The 26,688-nt window shown below is 43.3% G+C and overlaps 1 protein-coding gene across 1 annotated transcript in view; it reads right to left on the bottom strand.

Annotated features, from left to right (window-relative positions):
* LOC106590542 (contactin-associated protein-like 2) overlaps positions 1 to 26,688 on the bottom strand; it is a 355,426-nt gene that overhangs the window by 172,778 nt on the left and 155,960 nt on the right. The window contains exons 2-3 of the mRNA XM_045710796.2: positions 15,731 to 15,844; positions 5,382 to 5,575 (exon numbers count right to left, since the gene is read on the bottom strand). Coding sequence (XP_045566752.2) covers positions 5,382 to 5,575; positions 15,731 to 15,844 — 308 coding nt within the window. The remainder of the gene's footprint in view (positions 1 to 5,381; positions 5,576 to 15,730; positions 15,845 to 26,688) is intronic.

Here is a 26,688-nt window from a genome sequence, read left to right on the forward strand (position 1 = left end):
GTCCTTAAGCCATGTTGCCACAACGTTGGAAGTATCCTTGGGGTCATTGTTGATTTGGAAGACCCATTTGCAACCAAGCTATAACTTCCTGACTGATGTCTTGAGATGTTGCTTCAATATACCCACATCATTTTCCTTCCTCATGATGCTATCTATTGTGTGAAGTGCACCAGTCCCTCCTGCAGCAAAGCACCCCCACAACATGATACTGCCACTCCCGTGCTTCACGGTTGGGATGGTGTTCTTTGACTTGCAAGCCTCCCCCTTTTTCCTCCAAACATAATGATGGTCATTATGGCCAAACAGTTCTATTTCATCAGACCAGAGAACATTTCTCCAAAAAGCACGATCTTTGTCCCCATGTGCAGTTGCAAACCGTAGTCTGGCCATTTTATGGCAGATTTGGAGCAGTGGCTTCTTCCTTGCTGAGCGGGCTTTCAGGTTATGTCGATATAGGACTTGTTTTACTATGGATATAGATACTTTTGTACCTGTTTCCTCCAGCATCTTCACAAGGTCCTTTGCTGTTGTTCTGGGATTGATTTACACTTTTCGCACCAATGTATGTTCATTTCTAGGAGATAGAATGCGTCACCTTCCTGAGCGGTATGACGGCTGCGTGGTCCAATGGTGTTTATACTTGCATACTATTATTTGTACAGATGAACATGGTACTTTCAGGCGATTGGAAATTGTTCCAAAGGATGAACCAGACTTGTGGAGGTCTACAATTTGTTTTCTGAGGTCTTGGCTGATTTCATTTTGAAGGTAGGCCTTGAAATACATCCACAGGTAGGACAGGTTCCAAGGTTCCAAGCTGTTTAAAGGCACAGTCAACTTAGTGTATGTAAACTTCTGACCCACTGGAATTGTGATACAGTGAATTATAAGTGAGATTATCTGTCTGTAAACAATTGTTGGAAAAATTATTTGTGTCATGCACAAAGTAGATGTCCTAACTGACTTGCCAAAATTATAGTTTGTTAACAAGAAATTTGTGGAGTGGTTGAAAAACGAGTTTTAATGACTCCAACCTAAGTTGATGTAAACTTCTGACTTCAACTGTAAATAACTTCCTGGACCAATCTGTTAAATTTGCAGATGTTTTTGATGTTGGTAAGTTTGTGAGGTCAGCTGTGATGTTACAGAAGACGGTGGGGTTAAACCAGTTGAGTGTGAAGAAGCATTTCCGCTTGAGGAAATGTGTTACTGCTGTCACGGCAGCAAAAGGTCATGGGAAATGTGGTAAGATTAAGAGAAAATGAAAACAATGATGATGATCATGCCTCATAAGGTGTTTTTTTCTCTTCGTCTGTTTTCTTTGTGGTTTCTTCTGCTTTTCTTTACTGTTTTCTATATGGAGGTACTAAGGGTAGGTTCTCTCAATATTAATGGGGGAAGGGACAGGAATAAGAGGGCTTGGGTATTAGTAATAAAGTTATTAAACAGAAAAGGCTTAATGTAGTTTTTCTACAGGAGATACATAGTGATGAGGCTAATGAGGTTGACTGGGGTATGTGGTGGGAGGGGCAGCATATACTCAGTCATAGTACTAATTTCAGTGCTGGGGTGGCAATTTTGTTTTCCTCAGGCTTAGGGGTGACTGTGGTATCTACAACAGAGATTGTCAAGGGTCGGATTTTATTGGTCAAGGCGGATGTTATGTATTTATTTTTATGTTTATGCTCCTAATGAGGGTACAGAGCGTATTTCTGTATTTGATCAAATAAAGGAAACCTGAAGACAGTGTGACCAAGAGGGGTGTATGGTTTTAGGGGGGACTGGAACTGTACAGTGGATTTTACTGTTGATCGCACTGCTGAAGAACCTCACCTGCGGTCAGCTTCTTGTCTGTCTGGTCTATTAACTGAGTTTGAGCTTTCTGACTAGTCATGAACTTACAGGACAAGAGACATGAACTGAGGTCGTTTCTACATGAAGAGTGAAGGGTGCCTTGATTAGGTCTCGCTTTGCTACGCTCAAGGATATGGATGCTCCTAGTGCTTTTTTAACCCAGAGAAGTCGACATTGCAACGCAAACAGATGTTCTGCCTTCGTCTCCCTGATGGGAAGGTGACCATAAACGACAGTGAGATGCACCAACATGCCGTGGATTTCTACTCTGCCCTATATAAGGCGGAGGATTGTGATTCTCTGTGTACTGAACAGTTGTTATAAGGTCTTCCTCAATTGGGCCCTGAGCAGAGAGTTGCTTTGGACTCTGACATTACTCTGCAGGATCTGTCAACTGCAGTTATGCAGCTCTCATCAGGCCGAGCCCCTGGCATCGATGGTTTACCATCTGAGTTACATAGGCAGTTTTGGGGGTTAAATAGGCAGTTCTGGGGGTTACATAGGCAGTTTTGGGGTTTACATAGGCAGTTTTGGGGGTTACATAGGCAGTTTTCCATACCCCGGAGCTGGGGGAGTTCAAGGCGGTGGGAAAGAAAGTAATGTACAAAATATGTGTAAAAGAGTCCGGTGCTTCTTCCCTGGAAGGGGTCAAATCAACGAGGTGGGTGTGTTTGTTCCAGCTGCCTCCCCAAAAGGCTGTTGGCGGTCTTTATATAAACTGCCTATTGATAAGAGGACAGCTGACCTCCAATGGAGGATAATACATGGATCTATAGCCACCAATATGCATCTGGTACACCTGGAACCTGGATCCTACTGTTGGGGAAGGGTGTCCATTCTGTGCTGAGTCTGAAACTCTGACACATCTGTTCTTACAGTGTCCCAGGTTGGTCAGGATGATTGGCCTGATCACTAGCTGTATTTACCTGTGTTAACCTGTGTTTACCAGCTCTGGGATAGGTTCTCTCTTCCCAACTGTTATTATTTGGGCCGAAGTACAGGTTTAGTGGAAGGGGTGTAGTTCTCTTACTTTGTGTCAGGGGCAGCTAAATTAGCAATATGGAAGACACGATTAGAACAGTATTTGGGGACAGGGGTCTGTGGATGTGGTGGGCATGCTGGAGGGGATGTTGGCAGCGAGACTGAGGGTTGAGTTTGCCTATTACAAACTGGTTAATAACATTGGACTGTTTATGAGCATATGGGGTATTCAGTAGTTGTTGTGTTTAGTTACTGTGGAGGAAGATTTGGTGTTTTGTTTTTAATTGATGTTTAACCATGTTTTTATTTGTTTGAGTGTTTATTGTGTTGTGGGTTCCCAGACCCAGTAAAGGTTTTTTAAACCTCAAAAACTCTCTCTCTCTCTCTTATGCTCTCTCTCTCTCTCTCTCTCTCTCTCTCTTATGCTCTCTCTCTCTCTCTCTCTCTTATGCTCTCTCTCTCTCTCTCTTATGCTCTCTCTCTCTCTCTTATGCTCTCTCTCTCTCTCTTATGCTCTCTCTCTCTCTCTCTTATGCTCTCTCTCTCTTATGCTCTCTCTCTCTCTCTCTTATGCTCTCTCTCTCTCTCTCTCTCTCTCTCTCTCTTATGCTCTCTCTCTCTCTCTCTTATGCTCTCTCTCTCTCTCTCTCTCTTATGCTCTCTCTCTCTTATGCTCTCTCTCTCTCTCTCTCTCTCTCTCTCTCTCTCTCTCTCTCTCTCTCTCTCTCTCTCTCTCTCTCTCTCTCTCTCTCTCTCTCTCTCTCTCCTCTCTCTCTCTCTCTCTCTCTCTCTCCACAGCATATGCTGATAGGGCAGAGTTTCTTCTCTTGTTCCTTCTTTAGCAAGACAGGAGCATGAACCAATATATTCCTCCAAGCCTCGTCCTATCTACCACGGATAAAGCAGACAGCCAAGAGAATACTTTATTTTTACATTTACTTTCCCTGGCAAGGTACAATAGAAAACAGAAACGCCATCCAAGAAAACCTCATCCTTTCTGCCAAGCGCTGCCTTTCATGTGTATTGTATTGTACTCTGTGTGTGTGTGTGTGTGTGTGTGTGTGTGTGTGTGTGTGTGTGTGTGTGTGTGTGTGTGTGTGTGTGTGTGTGTGTGTGTGTGTGTGTGTGTGTGTGTGTGTGTGTGAGTGTGTGTAATAACGTACGCTAACCCCTTTCTGTACAAATGTGCGCAACCGCGACATTCAGACGAGGCTGCAAAGAAAACTACTGGGACCGTAGCGACTGTGTTGACATCAGAATCTGGGGTGTGAACTAGGTTTCTATTCAAGTGTTGGTAATGGTAATGGCTCTATAGTATTGGAGAAAAGTTGAAAAAACTGACCCCTCCGACACTGTACGTTACATTGTGACGTGTCATGGCAACAAACAGCACGCATAAAGCTACTAATTCTGTCTTACAGCCTCTCTCCACCAGGTGTAGCACCCTGACCGTTTAAAAACAAGAAAGGGACAGGGACAGGGACAGGGACAAGGACAGGGTAAGGGGACAGGGTAAGGGGACTGGGTAAGGGGGAATACCTAGTCATTTTTTTGCATCATCACTGCAAGCTATCGTGACTCTCAAAAGCCGCTGTTTACTTCTGAAGATCACTTTAGCACCGCCCTAAAAACCCGATTCAAATTCGACACAAACCTTCAAATAGGTATGTAATGACACATTATATAAACTCTTTATAGTGTTTTATTTACATTTTAGAGGCGATAAGTTGATAAGTTGGACAGATCGAGTGAAAAAAAGCCGTTTACCCAACACATCACCCCCCCCTTTCACTCTCAGCAACAGGTTTAGCTTCCCCACCCGCCTTTTTAAAAAGACCCAACGGAGCTCTTTGCCTTCTTGAATCATGCAGAGATGGGCATCACGAAGGTCTCGTCATTCATTTTGTTGGAAAGGGGAGAAATTGTGCGTTACAATGGTATTGACATTACAGTTGATCTGGAAGTATTACAGGCGCTAAAATAAGATCAATTGTAGGGACCAAGGCGATGTACAAGAGTGAGCTAGTTTACGTTACCTGTTTAGTTTGTAATATTTACACCGCCGATAAATTAAAAGACAATATAGATGTCACATCCCTTAAAAATAGCCAGGTGGGCAAAGTTACACGAGCAATGTAAGATAGATGGTATAAGCATTTTTAATTTGCAGAAATATTAAAAGCAATCGATCAGGTTTAATGGCTGAAACATAACACTGTTGAAATAATAATGAGTCCCAAACGATTATGATGCAGCGCACAAAAACAACAGCTTAACGCTCCCTTCAGTGGACCAGATACACATTTATCACCACAGCGCTTCCATACAGAATCATGATCAGACCATTTGGCTGATTCCCATAGGAACACACACACACATGCACCCACGCACGCACGTACGTACGTACGGAAGTCACACACACACACACACACACACACACACACACACACACACACACACACACACACACACACACACACACACACACACACACACACACACACACACACACACACACACACACACACAGGTTTTGTGTTACCTACCCATATGTTTCCATCCTGATGATAAGGCTTCCAGTTCCTGCCCGTGTCGCTGTAGAGCAGCCTGTACCTCGTCGTCCAATCAGAGCTGCTGTACCTGCCCTGCGTTGCCACGGCAACCACCTGTTTCCTGCTGCCCAGGTCCACCTGGAGCCACGGGTAGCTGTCGCTGTCTTGGGGAGACCAGCCCCCTGCACCTGGAGACAGGTAAACACATGGAAACACAGGTAAACACGTAGAAACACAGGTAAACACATGGAAACACAGGTAAACACGTAGAAACACAGGTAAACACGTAGAAACACAGGTAAACACGTAGAAACACAGGTAAACACATAGAAACACAGATAAACACGTAGAAACACAGGTAAACACGTAGAAACACAGGTAAACACGTAGAAACACAGGTAAACACATAGAAACACAGATAAACACATGGAAACACAGGTAAACACATAGAAACACAGGTAAACACGTAGAAACACAGGTAAACACATAGAAACACAGATAAACACATGGAAACACAGGTAAACACATAGAAACACAGGTAAACACGTAGAAACACAGGTAAACACATAGAAACACAGGTAAACACATGGAAACACAGGTAAACACGTAGAAACACAGGTAAACACGTAGAAACACAGGTAAACACATGGAAACACAGATAAACACGTAGAAACACAGGTAAAAACAGGTAAACACATAGAAACACAGATAAACACATAGAAACACATAGACACAGGTACACACAGGTCAATACAGGGAAAACCATAGAAACACAGGTCAACACGTAAAAACACAGGCAAACACATAGAAACACAGGTAAACACAGGTTAACACAGGTAAATACAGGTAAACACAGGTAAACACATATAAACACATGTAAACACTAGGTGGACATTAGCCTTGCTTTAGTCTAGCACAGGGGTTCCCAAAATGTTTCACAGGGGTCCCCCCCCATGCGCACACAGTTCGTCTATTTCTATGGGCACAAGGACTGTTCCTGGAGAGCTTATTTCCTGCTATTCTACACATGTTGTCTTGGGGTGCAGAGAACATGTTGCAGTTTTAAAGATAATTTGAGTGACTCAAACATTACAACAAAATCTATGGGCTAAAAGACCTAGCTAAAAAACATTAGCTGTCATGGGCTAGTTGATCTGTTAGAAATAGCTCTCTAAGGTCTGCAATGACTGACATGACAACAGGAAAACTGATGATGCACTACCCAACTTAGAAATTCTACTTCATGCATTCTACTATTACAACTTTAAAGAGTAAGTTTAAAGCCAGACCCCTCAGGGACGCGCCCCACAGTCGGGGAACCACTGGTCTAGCAGACATGTGATTGAAACAGAATGCCTCTCTCTCTTCTCTCTGTGAGAACAAAACATACTCTAAACATCACCACACCCGTTTCCTCTCCCTACCTGTGGTGAAGTCTCCAGCTAGCAGACATTTTTATATGCAGTCTTTCTCATGGAGTTCCTATAAGTCAAAGTGAAATGATGCGGAAACATAAGAGGAACACAACCTCTAGACAGGGAGGCTGGCGGGAAAGAAATCGGAGTTCTACTGTAGCAGTTGGATTTCAAACTGTCTGTTATTAAATGAACGTTCCCTGGATTATTCTCCAACACAGGCAGGAAGGGGAGAGAAGGAGAGCAGAAGAGAGGAGAGAGGGATGTTGTGAGAGAGGAGAGAGGAGAGAGTGATGAGGTGCGTGAGGGTGAAAGGAAGATAAGAAATGCGAGAGAGGAGAGGGGACACAGAAGAGAGCAGAGGGAGAAAGGCAGAGTGGATGTGAGAGACAGGAGAGAGAATAGAGGGTGAAAGGGATGAGGTTAGTGAAGGTGAAAGATGAAGTGAGAGAGAGGAGAGGGAGATAGGTGAGGGAGAGAGGTGAGGTGGTGAGTGTCGCACAGATTTTCAGGGAGATAGGGAGCATGGGTAGGAGAGGAGAAAGAGAGAGAGTGAGAGAGAGAGGGAGAGAGAGAGAGAGAGAGAGTGAGAGAGAGAGAGAGAAAGAAAGAGAGAAAGAGCAAAAGGAGGTCAGAGAACCAACTCCAAGCCACTTCCTCTTTTCTATCTTCTCTTGTTCTTTTCTCTGTTCTCTTGTCAGAGTTCTCCTCTCTGGTTAGTTAAACATGATGATCACAGCCTCTCCTCTCTGGTTAGTTAAAACATGATGATCACAGCCTCTCTGGTTAGTTAAACATGATGATCACAGCCTCTCCTCTCTGGTTAGTTAAACATGATGATCACAGCCTCTCCTCTCTGGTTAGTTAAAACATGATGATCACAGCCTCTCCTCTCTGGTTAGTTAAACATGATGATCACAGCCTCTCCTCTCTGGTTAGTTAAACATGATGATGACAGCATCTCTGGTTAGTTAAACATGATGATCACAGCCTCTCCTCTCTGGTTAGTTAAACATGATGATCACAGCCTCTCTGGTTAGTTAAAACATGATGATCACAGCCTCTCCTCTCTGGTTAGTTAAACATGATGATCACAGCCTCTCTGGTTAGTTAAAACATGATGATCACAGTCTCTCCTCTCTGGTTAGTTAAACATGATGATCACAGCCTCTCCTCTCTGGTTAGTTAAAACATGATGATCACAGCCTCTCCTCTCTGGTTAGTTAAACATGATGATCACAGCCTCTCTGGTTAGTTAAACATGATGATCACAGCCTCTCCTCTCTAGTTAGTTACACATGATGATTACATCCTCTCTGGTTAGTTAAACATGATGATCACAGCCTCTCCTCTCTGGTTAGTTAAAACATGATGATCACAGCCTCTCCTCTCTAGTTAGTTAAACATGATGATCACAGCCTCTCTGGTTAGTTAAACATGATGATCACAGACTCTCCTCTCTGGTTAGTTAAACATGATGATCACAGCCTCTCTCGTTAGTTAAACATGATGATCACAGCCTCTCCTCTCTGGTTAGTTAAACATGATGATCACAGCCTCTCCTCTCTGGTTAGTTAAAACATGATGATCACAGCCTCTCCTCTCTGTTTAGTTAAACATGATGATCACAGCCTCTCCTCTCTGGTTAGTTAAACATGATGATCACAGCCTCTCTGGTTAGTTAAACATGATGATCACAGCCTCTCCTCTCTGGTTAGTTAAAACATGATGATCACAGCCTCTCCTCTCTGGTTAGTTAAAACATGATGATCACAGCCTCTCTGGTTAGTTAAAACATGATGATCACAGCCTCTCTGGTTAGTTAAAACATGATGATCACAGCCTCTCCTCTCTGGTTAGTTAAACATGATGATCACAGTCTCTCCTCTCTGGTTAGTTAAACATGATGATCACAGCCTCTCTGGTTAGTTAAAACATGATGATCACAGCCTCTCCTCTCTGGTTAGTTAAACATGATGATCACAGTCTCTCCTCTCTGGTTAGTTAAAACATGATGATCACAGCCTCTCCTCTCTGGTTAGTTAAAACATGATGATCACAGCCTCTCCTCTCTGGTTAGTTAAAACATGATGATCACAGCCTCTCTGGTTAGTTAAACATGATGATCACAGCCTCTCCTCTCTGGTTAGTTAAACATGATGATCACAGCCTCTCATCTCTGGTTAGTTAAACATGATGATCACAGCCTCTCCTCTCTGGTTAGTTAAACATGATGATCACAGCCTCTCCTCTCTGGTTAGTTAAACATGATGATCACAGCCTCTCCTCTCTGGTTAGTTAAAACATGATGATCACAGCCTCTCCTCTCTGGTTAGTTAAACATGATGATCACAGCCTCTCCTCTCTGGTTAGTTAAAACATGATGATCACAGCCTCTCTGTTTAGTTAAAACATGATGATCACAGCCTCTCCTCTCTGGTTAGTTAAACATGATGATCACAGCCTCTCCTCTCTGGTTAGTTAAACATGATGATCACAGCCTCTCCTCTCTGGTTAGTTAAAACATGATGATCACAGCCTCTCCTCTCTGGTTAGTTAAACATGATGATCACAGCCTCTCTGGTTAGTTAAACATGATGATCACAGCCTCTCCTCTCTGGTTAGTTAAAACATGATGATCACAGCCTCTCCTCTCTGGTTAGTTAAACATGATGATCACAGCCTCTCCTCTCTGGTTAGTTAAACATGATGATCACAGCCTCTCCTCTCTGGTTAGTTAAACATGATGATCACAGCCTCTCCTCTCTGGTTAGTAAAACATGATGATCACAGCCTCTCCTCTCTGGTTAGTTAAAACATGATGATCACAGCCTCTCCTCTCTGTGTTAGTTAAACATGATGATCACAGCCTCTCCTCTCTGGTTAGTTAAACATGATGATCACAGCCCTCTCTGGTTAGTTAAACATGATGATCACAGCCTCTCCTCTCTGGTTAGTTAAACATGATGATCACAGCCTCTCCTCTCTGGTTAGTTAAAACATGATGATCACAGCCTCTCCTCTCTGGTTAGTTAAACATGATGATCACAGCCTCTCCTCTCTGGTTAGTTAAAACATGATGATCACAGCCTCTCCTCTCTGGTTAGTTAAACATGATGATCACAGCCTCTCCTCTCTGGTTAGTTAAACATGATGATCACAGCCTCTCCTCTCTGGTTAGTTAAACATGATGATCACAGCCTCTCCTCTCTGGTTAGTTAAACATGATGATCACAGCCTCTCCTCTCTGGTTAGTTAAAACATGATGATCACAGCCTCTCCTCTCTGGTTAGTTAAACATGATGATCACAGTCTCTCCTCTCTGGTTAGTTAAAACATGATGATCACAGCCTCTCCTCTCTGGTTAGTTAAACATGATGATCACAGCCTCTCCTCTCTGGTTAGTTAAACATGATGATCACAGCCTCTCCTCTCTGGTTAGTTAAACATGATGATCACAGCCTCTCCTCTGGTTAGTTAAACATGATGATCACAGTCTCTCCTCTCTGGTTAGTTAAACATGATGATCACAGCCTCTCCTCTCTGGTTAGTTAAAACATGATGATCACAGCCTCTCCTCTCTGGTTAGTTAAACATGATGATCACAGCCTCTCCTCTCTGGTTAGTTAAACATGATGATCACAGCCTCTCCTCTCTGGTTAGTTAAACATGATGATCACAGCCTCTCCTCTCTGGTTAGTTAAACATGATGATCACAGCCTCTCCTCTCTGGTTAGTTAAACATGATGATCACAGTCTCTCCTCTCTGGTTAGTTAAACATGATGATCACAGCCTCTCCTCTCTGGTTAGTTAAAACATGATGATCACAGCCTCTCCTCTCTGGTTAGTTAAACATGATGATCACAGCCTCTCCTCTCTGGTTAGTTAAACATGATGATCACAGCCTCTCCTCTCTGGTTAGTTAAACATGATGATCACAGCCTCTCCTCTCTGGTTAGTTAAACATGATGATCACAGCCTCTCCTCTCTGGTTAGTTAAAACATGATGATCACAGCCTCTCTGGTTAGTTAAAACATGATGATCACAGCCTCTCCTCTCTGGTTAGTTAAACATGATGATCACAGCCTCTCCTCTCTGGTTAGTTAAACATGATGATCACAGCCTCTCCTCTCTGGTTAGTTAAAACATGATGATCACAGCCTCTCCTCTCTGGTTAGTTAAAACATGATGATCACAGCTCTCCTCTCTGGTTAGTTAAACATGATGATCACAGCCTCTCCTCTCTGGTTAGTTAAACATGATGATCACAGCCTCTCCTCTCTGGTTAGTTAAACATGATGATCACAGCCTCTCCTCTCTGGTTAGTTAAACATGATGATCACAGCCTCTCCTCTCTGGTTAGTTAAACATGATGATCACAGCCTCTCCTCTCTGGTTAGTTAAAACATGATGATCACAGCCTCTCCTCTCTGGTTAGTTAAACATGATGATCACAGCCTCTCCTCTCTGGTTAGTTAAAACATGATGATCACAGCCTCTCCTCTCTGGTTAGTTAAAACATGATGATCACAGCCTCTCCTCTCTGGTTAGTTAAACATGATGATCACAGCCTCTCCTCTCTGGTTAGTTAAACATGATGATCACAGCCTCTCCTCTCTGGTTAGTTAAAACATGATGATCACAGCCTCTCCTCTCTGGTTAGTTAAACATGATGATCACAGCCTCTCTGGTTAGTTAAACATGATGATCACAGCCTCTCCTCTCTGGTTAGTTAAAACATGATGATCACAGCCTCTCCTCTCTGGTTAGTTAAACATGATGATCACAGCCTCTCCTCTCTGGTTAGTTAAACATGATGATCACAGCCTCTCCTCTCTGGTTAGTTAAACATGATGATCACAGCCTCTCCTCTCTGGTTAGTTAAACATGATGATCACAGCCTCTCCTCTCTGGTTAGTTAAAACATGATGATCACAGCCTCTCCTCTCTGGTTAGTTAAACATGATGATCACAGCCTCTCCTCTCTGGTTAGTTAAACATGATGATCACAGCCTCTCCTCTCTGGTTAGTTAAACATGATGATCACAGCCTCTCCTCTCTGGTTAGTTAAACATGATGATCACAGCCTCTCTGGTTAGTTAAACATGATGATCACAGCCTCTCCTCTCTGGTTAGTTAAACATGATGATCACAGCCTCTCTGGTTAGTTAAACATGATGATCACAGCCTCTCCTCTCTGGTTAGTTAAAACATGATGATCACAGCCTCTCCTCTCTGGTTAGTTAAACATGATGATCACAGCCTCTCCTCTCTGGTTAGTTAAACATGATGATCACAGCCTCTCTGGTTAGTTAAACATGATGATCACAGCCTCTCCTCTCTGGTTAGTTAAAACATGATGATCACAGCCTCTCCTCTCTGGTTAGTTAAAACATGATGATCACAGCCTCTCTGGTTAGTTAAAACATGATGATCACAGCCTCTCCTCTCTGGTTAGTTAAACATGATGATCACAGCCTCTCTGGTTAGTTAAACATGATGATCACAGACTCTCCTCTCTGGTTAGTTAAAACATGATGATCACAGCCTCTCCTCTCTGGTTAGTTAAACATGATGATGACAGCATCTCTGGTTAGTTAAACATGATGATCACAGCCTCTCCTCTCTGGTTAGTTAAACATGATGATCACAGCCTCTCTGGTTAGTTAAACATGATGATCACAGCCTCTCCTCTCTGGTTAGTTACACATGATGATTACATCCTCTCTGGTTAGTTAAACATGATGATCACAGCCTCTCCTCTCTGGTTAGTTAAAACATGATGATCACAGCCTCTCCTCTCTGGTTAGTTAAACATGATGATCACAGCCTCTCCTCTCTGGTTAGTTAAAACATGATGATCACAGCCTCTCCTCTCTGGTTAGTTAAACATGATGATCACAGCCTCTCCTCTCTGGTTAGTTAAACATGATGATCACAGCCTCTCTGGTTAGTAAAACATGATGATCACAGCCTCTCCTCTCTGGTTAGTTAAACATGATGATGACAGCATCTCTGGTTAGTTAAACATGATGATCACAGCCTCTCCTCTCTGGTTTGTTAAACATGATGATCACAGCCTCTCTGGTTAGTTAAACATGATGATCACAGCCTCTCCTCTCTGGTTAGTTACACATGATGATTACATCCTCTCTGGTTAGTTAAACATGATGATCACAGCCTCTCCTCTCTGGTTAGTTAAAACATGATGATCACAGCCTCTCCTCTCTGGTTAGTTAAACATGATGATCACAGCCTCTCCTCTCTGGTTAGTTAAAACATGATGATCACAGCCTCTCCTCTCTGGTTAGTTAAACATGATGATCACAGCCTCTCCTCTCTGGTTAGTTAAACATGATGATCACAGCCTCTCTGGTTAGTAAAACATGATGATCACAGCCTCTCCTCTCTGGTTAGTTAAACATGATGATCACAGCCTCTCCTCTCTGGTTAGTTAAAACATGATGGCAACATCTGTCAACCTGTGTGTGAATGTGTGCCTGCATGTCAGTGTTTGTGTGACAGCCAGGTCACCTATAATACAAGTCAGTATTCGACATCCATCCATGTCTGGGGACGTCGGGAGATGACGTGGAAACAGACCACTAGGGGCAACAGTGAGCGCTGTAACCTTCAAGTAGGTTTAGTTTTGATTGGGCGTTGTGGATGGGGCTGGTGGATGGTGGATGGGGATGGGGCTGGGGATGGGGATGGGGGATGGGGCTGGTGGATGGGGATGGGGGATGGGGATGGGGCTGGTGGATGGGGATTGGGGATGGGGGATGGGGAGGGGGATGGGGGATGGGGATGGTGGATGGGGATGGGGATGGTGGATGGGGGATGGGGATGGGGATGGGGGATGGGGATGGGGATGGGGATGAGGATGGAGATGGGGATGGGGTTGGGGATGGGGATGGGGATGGGGATGGGGATTGGGGATGGGGATGGGGATGGGGGACGGGGGATGGGGATGGGGGACGGGTGTAAGCCTCTGGTGCCAAAGGTTGCATGTTTGAATCCAGCGATAGATAGTAGTTTTTGAGATTTTTGTTTTATGCCTATTCCAAACCTTAACCCTTACCTTAACCATTCAGAGTTAATACCTAACCTTAAGATTTCGGAATTAATGCCTAAACTTAACCTTAAACACTTGTGTTTGGAACATTTGAAATGTGACTTTAGAGAAACATGGATAAACGTCTAACTTTGACGTGAGACTGTGAGAGCTAGTTATGCGTGAATATGTGCGTGTGTGTGTGTGTGTGTGTGTGTGTACAGTGCATTCGGAAAGTATTCAGACTCATTGACTTTTCCCACATTTTGTTATGTTACAGCCTTATTCTAAAATTGATTACATATTTTTTTTACCTCATAAATCTACACACAATAACCCATAATGACAAAGTGTAAACAGGTTTTTAGAAACATTTTGCAAACATATTAAAAATAAAAAACAGAAATACCTTATAGAATAAGGCTGTAACGTAACAAAATGTGGAAAAAGTCAAGGGGTCTGAATACTTTCCGAATGCACTGTACTGTATGTGTGTGTACAGTGTGTGTGTGCCTGTCTGTCTCGCCTGTGTGTTTTCATTCCTCTAGCTGTTTGCAGCACCACTCCAACTAATTTGTCATCCTTCCCCACTTTTAAAGAAAACAGAGAATGTTCATGAATGACTTCTGAGGCTGAAGAGCAGACAGCTGGGTAGCAAACTGCTACTACTTTATCTAACTGTCACTGAGAGGGACGGAGGGAGGGGGGGAGGGAAGGAAGGAGGAAGGGAGGGACTGTGGAGTAATTTAATAAAAAAAGGCTGGTGGTTTTATTGATGAATTAAAACATGGAACTTCAAACAGCCCACGAGGAGAAGACAGAGACTGTGGATCAGAAGAGGACAACGTGGAATTTTTGATTAGCTAATCTGAAAAACTTTCCAAACTACACACTTTGGGAATTCATGCACACATGCATACACGAACACCCCCCCCCCACACATACACACACATGCATACACGAACACCCCCCCACACACACACACATGCATACACGAACACCCCCCCCCCACACATACACACACATGCATACACGAACACCCCCCCACACACACACACATGCATACATGAACACCCCCCCACACAAACACACACATGCATACATGAACACCCCCCCACATAAACACACACATGCATACACGAACACCCCCCCCCACACACATGCATACTCGAACACCCCCCCACACACACACACATGCATACACGAACACCCTCCCACACACACACACACACACACATGCATACACGAACACCCCCCCCCACACACACACACATTCAAGCCCACACACACACATTCAAGCCCACACACACACATTCAAGCCCACACACACACATTCAAGCCCACACACACACATTCAAGCCCACACACACATTCAAGCCCACACACACACATTCAAGCCCACACACACATTCAAGCCCACACACATTCAAGCCCACACACACATTCAAGCCCACACAGACACAGACGTGGAAGCAGTCAGCTATTACAACAGAGACTAATACTTGTCCTGTGTCTCATTGATTATGTGCCATCTCTACTCCACCCTCAAGGAAGGAAGCCCTTAGCAAATTGACTTATCACTAGAGATTCATTTCAGTGCTACTACATCTGCCTGCCAAATGCAGCTGCTTTGTGTATGTGTGTGTGTGTGTGTGTGTGTGTCTGTCTGTCTGTCTGTCTGTCTGTCTGTCTGTCTGTCTGTCTGTCTGTCTGTCTGTCTGTCTGTCTGTCTGTCTGTCTGTCTGTCTGTCTGTCTGTCTGTCTGTCTGTCTGTCTGTCTGTCTGTCTGTCTGTCTGTCTGTCTGTCTGTCTGTCTGTCTGTCTGTCTGTCGGTGTGTGTGGTGTGTGTGTGTGTGTGTGTGTGTGTATTACCTCCTCTCTGGTTGAGCTTGGCGTAGCCTGGAGCATATCCACTGGTGAAGACTGAGGAGGCAGTGAAGGCTGTGTGAGGGAGAGGAGAGGAGAGAGCCACCTCACACTTCTCTACTGGAGAGAGAGAGAGAGAGAGAGAGAGACGGTGAGAGAAAGAGAGGGAGGGAGGGAGAGAGAGAAAGAAAGAGAGAGACAGAGAGAGAGATGTGTATTATTAAAGGACATGTATAGTGTATATTTCCATGAGTTATTCAGGTCTGTGTTCCCCAGCCAGAGTATAACACTACAGGAGATTAGTCTTATCACTGCCCTCTGTCTAGTGGAGTGAGCTACAGGCTCAATGATGGGGAACTTCACTGAGGGAAATACAAACACCTTAGCATGGCCACATCTTCCACTACATTAGGTTTACACAGCAGCTCAATGTCTGCCTCAACCAAGGGAGGGAGACCGAAAGGGCAAGGAAAGAGGGTGTGTGTGTGTGTGTGTGTGTGTGTGTGTGTGTGTGTGTGGTGTGTGTGTGTGTGTGTGTGTGTGTGTGTGTGTGTGTGTGTGTGGTGTGTGTGTGTGTGTGTGTGTGTGTGTGTGTGTGTGTGTGTGTGTGTGTGTGAGATAGAGCACAGCTGGTAGAAGAGGAGATTAGATTTCTCTGTTCCATTTCCAGACTAAAGCAAGTAGCTCCGGGCTGCACAAATAGCAAGCTGGACATGTGTCACGGGGTCTGTCAGCAGCTGCCACTGTCTAAACAACCAAGACTTCAAGTGGACTGGGGAGCTTTACAGGGTGACAGGCTTTTGTTTCAGCTCATCACCGACTCACCTAATTCAACGGATCAACAAGACCTTGATTATTTTAGTGTTAGTGGATGGAAAATGCATTCTGAAAAAAAGAACGAAGGGAAAAGGTGTGACATTTCAGCCCGGAGTATCCTGCAGAAACTCTGTTTTTGGCCATTGTAATTATAATGGTAATTTTCTATGATATGGTATCATTATAAAGTAGATAACGTATCCATGGAAATGCTTCACCTTCCTTACTGTTTCTGTCAGGAAGTTACACTAAAACCCCTCCCTCCCTCTATTGTCCTCCCTCCCTCCCTCCCTCTATTTTCCTCCCCCCTCCCTCTCTATCTCTGTTATGAGATGTTTATGGTATCTGTTTCACCTTGCTGAAGGAGTAACTCATCACAAGTGTCTAGTTAATACATTCTGCTCTCAGCCTGCCAAGTCGGGACACTCTTCCCTCTGCTAAGGCACCTATCACCAAACATCAATATAAACCTGAATACTGAATTATAATGACCTTGTATGGACCCAAGTTTGGTGAACAACTTTCCATTGGTCTAAGGGTACAGACAGACACAGCTTTCCATTGGTCTAAGGGTACAGACAGATACAGCTTTCCATTGGTCTAAGGGTACAGACAGATACAACTTTCCATTGGTCTAAGGGTACAGACAGATACAGCTTTCCATTGGTCTAAGGGTACAGACAGATACAGCTTTCCATTGGTCTAAGGGTACAGACAGATACAGCTTTCCATTGGTCTAAGGGTACAGACAGAAGCCAACATTCTTCAGGAGGATTCTGTTCCTTTGCATGCTATAACAGTAGGTAGCCTACAACCCGCTGGGTGCCCACGAGCTGCAGCTTCTCTCCCTGTTTCAACATATAGAATCGCCGAGCAGACATTTCAACTTTGAGCCAATCAGAGAGAACAAATGAAAAAAGGAGCAACAACAAGAATGAGAAAAGAGGCTATATTCCTGGTGGCTATACTGGTATAAATGGGAATGAGAAAAGAGGCTATATTCCTGGTGGCTATACTGGTATAAATGGGAATGAGAAAAGAGGCTATATTCCTGGTGGCTATACTGGTATAAATGGGAATGAGAAAAGAGGCTATATTCCTGGTGGCTATACTGGTATAAATGGGAATGAGAAAAGAGGCTATATTCCTGGTGGCTATACTGGTATAAATGGGAATGAGAAAAGAGGCTATATTCCTGATGGCTATACTGGTATAAATGGGAATGAGAAAAGAGGCTATATTCCTGGTGGCTATACTGGTATAAATGGGAATGAGAAAAGAGGCTATATTCCTGGTGGCTATACTGGTATAAATGGGAATGAGAAAAGAGGCTATATTCCTGGTGGCTATAGTGGTATAAATGGGAATGAGAAAAGAGGCTATTTTCCTGGTGGCTATACTGGTATAAATGGGAATGAGAAAAGAGGCTATATTCCTGGTGGCTATACTGGTATAAATGGGAATGAGAAAAGAGGCTATATTCCTGGTGGCTATACTGGTATAAATGGGAATGAGAAAAGAGGCTATTTTCCTGGTGGCTATACTGGTATAAATGGGAATGAGAAAAGAGGCTATTTTCCTGGTGGCTATACTGGTATAAATGGGAATGAGAAAAGAGGCTATATTCCTGGTGGCTATACTGGTATAAATGGGAATGAGAAAAGAGGCTATATTCCTGGTGGCTATACTGGTATAAATGGGAATGAGAAAAGAGGCTATATTCCTGGTGGCTATACTGGTATAAATGGGAATGAGAAAAGAGGCTATATTCCTGGTGGCTATACTGGTATAAATGGGAATGAGAAAAGAGGCTATATTCCTGGTGGCTATACTGGTATAAATGGGAATGAGAAAAGAGGCTATATTCCTGGTGGCTATACTGGTATAAATGGGAATGAGAAAAGAGGCTATTTTCCTGGTGGCTATACTGGTATAAATGGGAATGAGAAAAGAGGCTATATTCCTGGTGGCTATACTGGTATAAATGGGAATGAGAAAAGAGGCTATATTCCTGGTGGCTATACTGGTATAAATGGGAATGAGAAAAGAGGCTATATTCCTGGTGGCTATACTGGTATAAATGGGAATGAGAAAAGAGGCTATATTCCTGGTGGCTATACTGGTATAAATGGGAATGAGAAAAGAGGCTATATTCCTGGTGGCTATACTGGTATAAATGGGAATGAGAAAAGAGGCTATATTCCTGGTGGCTATACTGGTATAAATGGGAATGAGAAAAGAGGCTATATTCCTGGTGGCTATACTGGTATAAATGGGAATGAGAAAAGAGGCTATATTCCTGGTGGCTATACTGGTATAAATGGGAATGAGAAAAGAGGCTATATTCCTGGTGGCTATACTGGTATAAATGGGAATGAGAAAAGAGGCTATATTCCTGGTGGCTATACTGGTATAAATGGGAATGAGAAAAGAGGCTATATTCCTGGTGGCTATACTGGTATAAATGGGAATGAGAAAAGAGGCTATATTCCTGGTGGCTATACTGGTATAAATGGGAATGAGAAAAGAGGCTATATTCCTGGTGGCTATACTGGTATAAATGGGAATGAGAAAAGAGGCTATATTCCTGGTGGCTATACTGGTATAAATGGGAATGAGAAAAGAGGCTATATTCCTGGTGGCTATACTGGTATAAATGGGAATGAGAAAAGAGGCTATATTCCTGGTGGCTATACTGGTATAAATGGGAATGAGAAAAGAGGCTATATTCCTGGTGGCTATACTGGTATAAATGGGAATGAGAAAAGAGGCTATATTCCTGGTGGCTATACTGGTATAAATGGGAATGAGAAAAGAGGCTATATTCCTGGTGGCTATACTGGTATAAATGGGAATGAGAAAAGAGGCTATATTCCTGGTGGCTATACTGGTATAAATGGGAATGAGAAAAGAGGCTATATTCCTGGTGGCTATACTGGTATAAATGGGAATGAGAAAAGAGGCTATATTCCTGGTGGCTATACTGGTATAAATGGGAATGAGAAAAGAGGCTATATTCCTGGTGGCTATACTGGTATAAATGGGAATGAGAAAAGAGGCTATATTCCTGGTGGCTATACTGGTATAAATGGGAATGAGAAAAGAGGCTATATTCCTGGTGGCTATACTGGTATAAATGGGAATGAGAAAAGAGGCTATATTCCTGGTGGCTATACTGGTATAAATGGGAATGAGAAAAGAGGCTATATTCCTGGTGGCTATACTGGTATAAATGGGAATGAGAAAAGAGGCTATATTCCTGGTGGCTATACTGGTATAAATGGGAATGAGAAAAGAGGCTATATTCCTGGTGGCTATACTGGTATAAATGGGAATGAGAAAAGAGGCTATATTCCTGGTGGCTATACTGGTATAAATGGGAATGAGAAAAGAGGCTATATTCCTGGTGGCTATACTGGTATAAATGGGAATGAGAAAAGAGGCTATATTCCTGGTGGCTATACTGGTATAAATGGGAATGAGAAAAGAGGCTATATTCCTGGTGGCTATACTGGTATAAATGGGAATGAGAAAAGAGGCTATATTCCTGGTGGCTATACTGGTATAAATGGGAATGAGAAAAGAGGCTATATTCCTGGTGGCTATACTGGTATAAATGGGAATGAGAAAAGAGGCTATATTCCTGGTGGCTATACTGGTATAAATGGGAATGAGAAAAGAGGCTATATTCCTGGTGGCTATACTGGTATAAATGGGAATGAGAAAAGAGGCTATATTCCTGGTGGCTATACTGGTATAAATGGGAATGAGAAAAGAGGCTATATTCCTGGTGGCTATACTGGTATAAATGGGAATGAGAAAAGAGGCTATATTCCTGGTGGCTATACTGGTATAAATGGGAATGAGAAAAGAGGCTATATTCCTGGTGGCTATACTGGTATAAATGGGAATGAGAAAAGAGGCTATTTTCCTGGTGGCTATACTGGTATAAATGGGAATGAGAAAAGAGGCTATATTCCTGGTGGCTATACTGGTATAAATGGGAATGAGAAAAGAGGCTATATTCCTGGTGGCTATACTGGTATAAATGGGAATGAGAAAAGAGGCTATATTCCTGGTGGCTATACTGGTATAAATGGGAATGAGAAAAGAGGCTATATTCCTGGTGGCTATACTGGTATAAATGGGAATGAGGTCAGTGCTCATATGGACATTGTTCAACAATAGTAAGATAGTTGTCTACATAACAAAACACAGAATAGACATACATGAAGACATGTTCAGATCAGAACTGCCAATTAAATCCATTCTATCCCTTGAAACAATCAGTGTGTTTAAAAGACCAGGCAGCCAGTCAATTAGCCATCTCATTTCTACAGTTCTAGATCACATACTCGTGTTTGTCTCTGTGTGTGTCTGTCTCTGTGTGTGTCTGTCTCTGTGTGTGTCTGTCTCTGTGTGTGTGTCTGTCTATGTGTGTGTGTCTCTGTGTGTGTCTGTCTATGTGTGTGTGTCTCTGTGTGTGTCTCTGTGTGTGTGTGTGTCTGTGTGTGTCTGTCTCTGTGTGTGTGTGTCTCTGTGTGTGTGTGTGTCTCTGTGTGTGTGTGTCTCTGTGTGTGTGTGTGTGTGTCTCTGTGTGTGTGTCTGTCTCTGTGTGTGTGTGTGTCTCTGTGTGTGTATCACAAAAATAATCAAGCACAGGGAATTAAATGCATTTAAGATAAAGAATGGGGTGACTAACCCACAGACCCTCTCATAGCCCTCACCCCCACACAACGCACAGCACCCACAGACCCTCTCATAGCCCTCACCCCCACACAACGCACAGCACCCACAGACCCCCTTATAGCCCTCACCCCCACACAACGCACAGCACCCACAGACCCTCTCATAGCCCTCACCCCCACACAACGCACAGCACCCACAGACCCTCTTATAGCCCTCACCCCCACACAACGCACAGCACCCACAGACCCTCTTATAGCCCTCACCCCCACACAACGCACAGCACCCACAGACCCTCTTATAGCCCTCACCCCCACACAACGCACAGCACCCACAGACCCTCTCATAGCCCTCACCCCCACACAATGCACAGCACCCACAGACCCTAATATAGCCGCTTCACAGACGTCCTCGTACTAGCTGGGTTTCCACTATTAGCTGTATTATCATATTGCTCAGAGTAATGTTCCTCGTACTAGCTGGGTTTCCACTATTAGCTGTATTATCATATTGCTCAGAGTAATATTCCGAGCTGGAGAAACAGGGTAAGAACTGGAAGGAATGATTACAGTAATTTCCCTCAGTTTCACTGGATGAAAAGACTCCATCTACCATGTCGGGTGAACAATAGATGATTATCAATTCATTTCACCACTTATTGCCTTTCTTTCTATCTCTGTGCAGTGAACGCAGCTTCCTTCTGAAATACCGACAGGCTATTGAAAGCACATGAATTCTCAATTCCAAAATGGAATGACGATTTTAGGTTAATAAATAGATTTTCTTAGATGATAATAAAACCAACAACTAGAGCTCAGCGGAAGAGCCCCCCACACACACACACACACACACACACACACACACACACACACACACACACACACACACACACACACACACACACACACACACACACACACACACACACACACACACACACACACACACACACACAAAGCCAGGTCCAGCAGTAATTAAGAGGGGAAGTCTATTTGCTAACAACCTTCATCTCAGAGCCCCACAGTGAGATCAGGGTTCTCCCTCCCAGCGGAGCAGCGGGTCCCACAGGTAAATAACAGCAGAGATTGGGACGACAATGGGTGTGTGTGTGTGTGTGAGAGAGAGAGAGAGAGAGAGAGAAAGAAAGGGTAATGTCCATGTAAAAGGAGCCATGAGCACCAACATGAAGTTAATAGGAGCATATCAAATTGGGTGTCAAATGAAAGCTAAGAGTCTATAGTTTTGAGAAATTAAGGCATATATGAATTTCAGCCATTTTCCATCCTACAAATGTGGACCAAGACAAAGGCTTTGATTTCTGGTCAAACAGACGGAAAAGGGTTCTGTCATAAAAAGTGTTAAAAGGTATTAGACACACAGCAACACACTATAATGCTGATGTTAAGACCCCTGATAACTAATATCAACACTTACATTTCCTTTGGGATTATTGTTTCTGCCTTCAGTAGAAACAAGTACAGTAGAGCACAGTACAGTACAGCAGAGTAGAGTATAGTACAGTACAGTAGAGTACAGTAGAGTAGAGTACTGGACAGTACAGTAGAGTAGAGTACAGTAAAAACAAGTACAGTAGAGCACAGTACAGTAGAGTAGAGTAGAGGACAGGACAGGACAGTAGAGTAGAGTAAAGTAGAGTACAGTACAGTACAGTATAGTACAGTACAGTACAGTAGAGCACAGTACAGTAGAGTAGAGTACAGTAGAGTAGAGGACAGGACAGGACAGTAGAGTAGAGTAAAGTAGAGTACAGTACAGTACAGTACAGTACAGTAGAGCACAGTACAGTAGAGTAGAGTACAGGACAGTACAGTACAGTACAGTGCAGTAGAGTAGAGCACAGTACAGTATAGTACAGTACAGTACAGTAGAGCACAGTACAGTACAGTACAGTAGAGCACAGTACAGTACAGTAGAGTGGAGCACAGTACAGTACAGTAGAGTAGAGTACAGGACAGTACAGTAGAGTAGAGCAAAGTACAATAGAGTAGAGTACAGGACAGTACAGTACAGTAGAGTAAAGCACAGTACAGTACAGTACAGTACAGTAGAACACAGTACAGTACAGTACAGTAGAGTACAGTAGAGTAGGGTAGAGTACAGGGCAGTACAGTAGAGTAGAGTACAGTAAAAACAAGTACAGTAGAGCACAGTACAGTAGAGTAGAGCAAAGTACAATAGAGTAGAGTACAGGACAGTACAGTAGAGTAGAGCACAGTAGAGTAGAGTAGAGTAGAGTAGAGTAGAGTAAAGTACAGTACAGTAGAGTAGAGCACAGTATAGTACAGTAGAGCACAGTAGAGTAGAGTAGAGTAGACTAGAGTTGAGCACAATACAGTACAGTACAGTACAGTACAGTTCAGTACAGTGCAGTACAGTACAGTAGAGTAGAGCACCGTAGAGTAGAGTAGATTAGAGTAGAGTACAGGACAGTTTAGTACAGTAGAGCACAGTACAGTACAGTACAGTAGAGTACAGTACAGTAGAGTAGAGTACAGTACAGTAGAGCAAAGCACAGCACAGTACAGTACAGTACAGTACAGTAGAGTAGAGCACAGTACAGTAGAGTAGAGCACAGGACAGGTCAGTAGAGTAGAGCACAGTACAGTACAGTAGAGTAGAGTACAATGGAGTAGAGTAGAGCACAGTACAGTAGAGTAGAGCAGAGTACAATACAGTACAGTAGAGTACAATAAAGTAGAGTATAGTAGAGTACAGTACAGTACAGTACAGTAGAGTACAGTACAGTACAGTACAGTACAGTAGAGTAGAGTAGAGTAGAGTAGAGTAGAGGACAGGACAGGACAGGACAGAACAGTAAAAGTAGTCTTAGTCCATAGAGTTGTATGGTTTGTTAAAATTTTAAATCAATGGTTTTTGTTTGGCAAAAATAAGAGTATCAATGCAATTCCATTACTGTGGAATCGCCTAAAGAGAGAGAGAAGAAAACCCCACACGAAAAACAACAAAAAGCCCTCCCTGTTAGATTCTGTAGCTTTCAACAGCTGAGAGAATAAGAGAATAGCTGGAGCTGCAGATAAGGTGAGTATGTGTATGTGTGCTTCCGTGTGTGTGTGTTTACTAATAGTTGCTAAAAAATAGTTTCCTCTATAGTATCAACCATTTAAATCATGGAGCAGAAAGCAAGCTGGCTAGCCTCTGTTTATGTTTTTCCATTTCCCAGCCCTCATCTCACTCCGTGTTACCTCTTTATCTCTCTCCTCTCTCTCTCTGCAGTGCGTTCTCTCTCTTCTCCTTCACTTTCACCAGACGTCAGAGGCAATCCATCTCCACGCCAACCTGCCTCTGGCAATAATTACTCTAAGATGGAGAAGGTAGAGCAAAGGTGTGTGTGTGTGTGTGTGTGTGTGTGTGTGTGTGTGTGTGTGTGTGTGTGTGTGTGTGTGTGTGTGTGTGTGTATGGATTGATGAGAGAGAACTCAGACTATTAAAGGGAAACTACTCTGCTGTATCTCATGGCCTTACTCAAATCTCTACCCTGCTCTGAGTCCAGAGTCCTGGACCTAACTCAAATCTCTACTGTGCTCTGAGTCCAGAGTCCTGGGCTTTACTCAAACCTCTACCCTGCTCTAAGTCCAGAGTCCTGGACCTAACTCAAATCTCTACCGTGCTCTGAGTCCAGAGTCCTGGGCTTTACGCAAACCTCTACCCTGCTCTAAGTCCAGAGTCCTGGGCCTTATTCAATCCTCTACCCGTGCATCGGGGCCAGATCTTCTGGGAAGTCATCGAACGAAGTCTTTCGGACATATATTTTATGAAATGTTCAAATTTTGGTCATTTTTCCGCTGTCCCGGTAAATTCCACCAGATGGCGAATGGAATCTTATTGCAAATGTACAAAACATCACTAATAAAGACGTGGCCATTTCTCCTAAATGGAAAAGACTTCGAAGACGAAACTTGGTGAGTATAGGTTTGGCATAATGGCCAGTTAGCCCAGAAAGAAGATGGCGTCAAGGCCTCAATGCTTTTTGAGTTAAGGCCATTTTTCTGGGATTAAAGTTCAAAAACGAAAATAGAGCGCTAATTTGACCGCTTCACGTCAAAGTACATGAACCTACGGTGTCAGGAAAAAAAGAACCAGACATTTATCTATCGTAATTTAAGAGAAATCGTACAATGTACAATCGGTGATGCTCAAAGAAATGTGTTTTTTTCCAAAAAAACGTACAGATCCAGTTGCGGCATGTTCAGACGAATCCGTTAACCTGTTTGGGATAGGGGGCAGTATTTTCACGGCCGGATAAAAAATGTACCCGATTTAATCTGGTTACTACTCCTGCCCAGAAACTAGAATATGCATATAATTAGTAGATTTGGATAGAAAACACTCTAAAGTTTCTAAAACTGTTTGAATGGTGTCTGTGAGTATAACAGAACTCATATGGCAGGCCAAAACCTGAGAAGATTCCATACAGGAAGTGCCCTGTCTGACAATTTATTGTCCTTCTGTAGCCTCTCTATCAAAAATACAGCATCTGTGCTGTAACGTGACATTTTCTAAGGCTTCCATTGGCTCTCAGAAGGCGCCAGAAAGTGGAATGAGAGCTCTGCAGTCTCTGGGCTTGTTACAGCAGCTCTGTTTGTTACTGGCCTGCCTGGGGACATTGACACTGGAGATGCGCATCCACGAGAGTACTCCATTTTGTTCTTTCAGTCTTTGAATGAATACAACGTCGCCCGGTTGGAATATTATCGCTATTTTACGAGAAAAATTGCATAAAAATTGATTTTAAACAGCGTTTGACATGCTTCGAAGTACGGTAATGGAATATTTAGATTTTTTTTGTCACGAAATGCGCCCGCGCGTCACCCTTCGGATAGTGACCTCAACGCACTAACAAAACGGAGCTATTTCAATATAACTATGGATTATTTCGAAACAAAACAACATTTGTTGTTGAAGTAGAAGTCCTGGGAGTGCTTTCTGACAAAGAACAGCAAAGGTAATCCAATTTTTCTTTTAGTAATTCTGAGTTTAGTGAGCACCAAACTTGGTGGGTGTCAAATTAGCTAGCCTGTGATGGCCGAGCTATGTACTCTCCTGACATAATCTAATGTTTTGCTTTCACTGTAAAGCCTTTTTGAAATCGGACAATGTGGATAGGTTAACCTGTTATGGCTAGGGGGCAGTATTTTCACGGCTGGATAGAAAACGTACCCGATTTAATCTGGTTACTACTCCTGCCCAGTAACTAGAATATGCATATAATTATTGGCTTTGGATAGAAAACACCCTAAAGTTTCTAAAACTGTTTGAATGGTGTCTGTGAGTATAACAGAACTCATATGACAGGCAAAAACCTGAGAACATTTCATGCAGGAAGTGGCCTGTCTGACAAGGTGTCGTTCTTCTTGTCTCTGTTTATTGAAGAGTGAGGATCTTAGCTGTCCCGTGACACTTCCTACGGCTGCCATAGGTTC

Source organism: Salmo salar, chromosome 29 (assembly GCF_965601325.2).
Source record: "Salmo salar chromosome 29, fSalSal1, whole genome shotgun sequence".
In the NCBI taxonomy this organism is placed as follows: domain Eukaryota; kingdom Metazoa; phylum Chordata; class Actinopteri; order Salmoniformes; family Salmonidae; genus Salmo; species Salmo salar.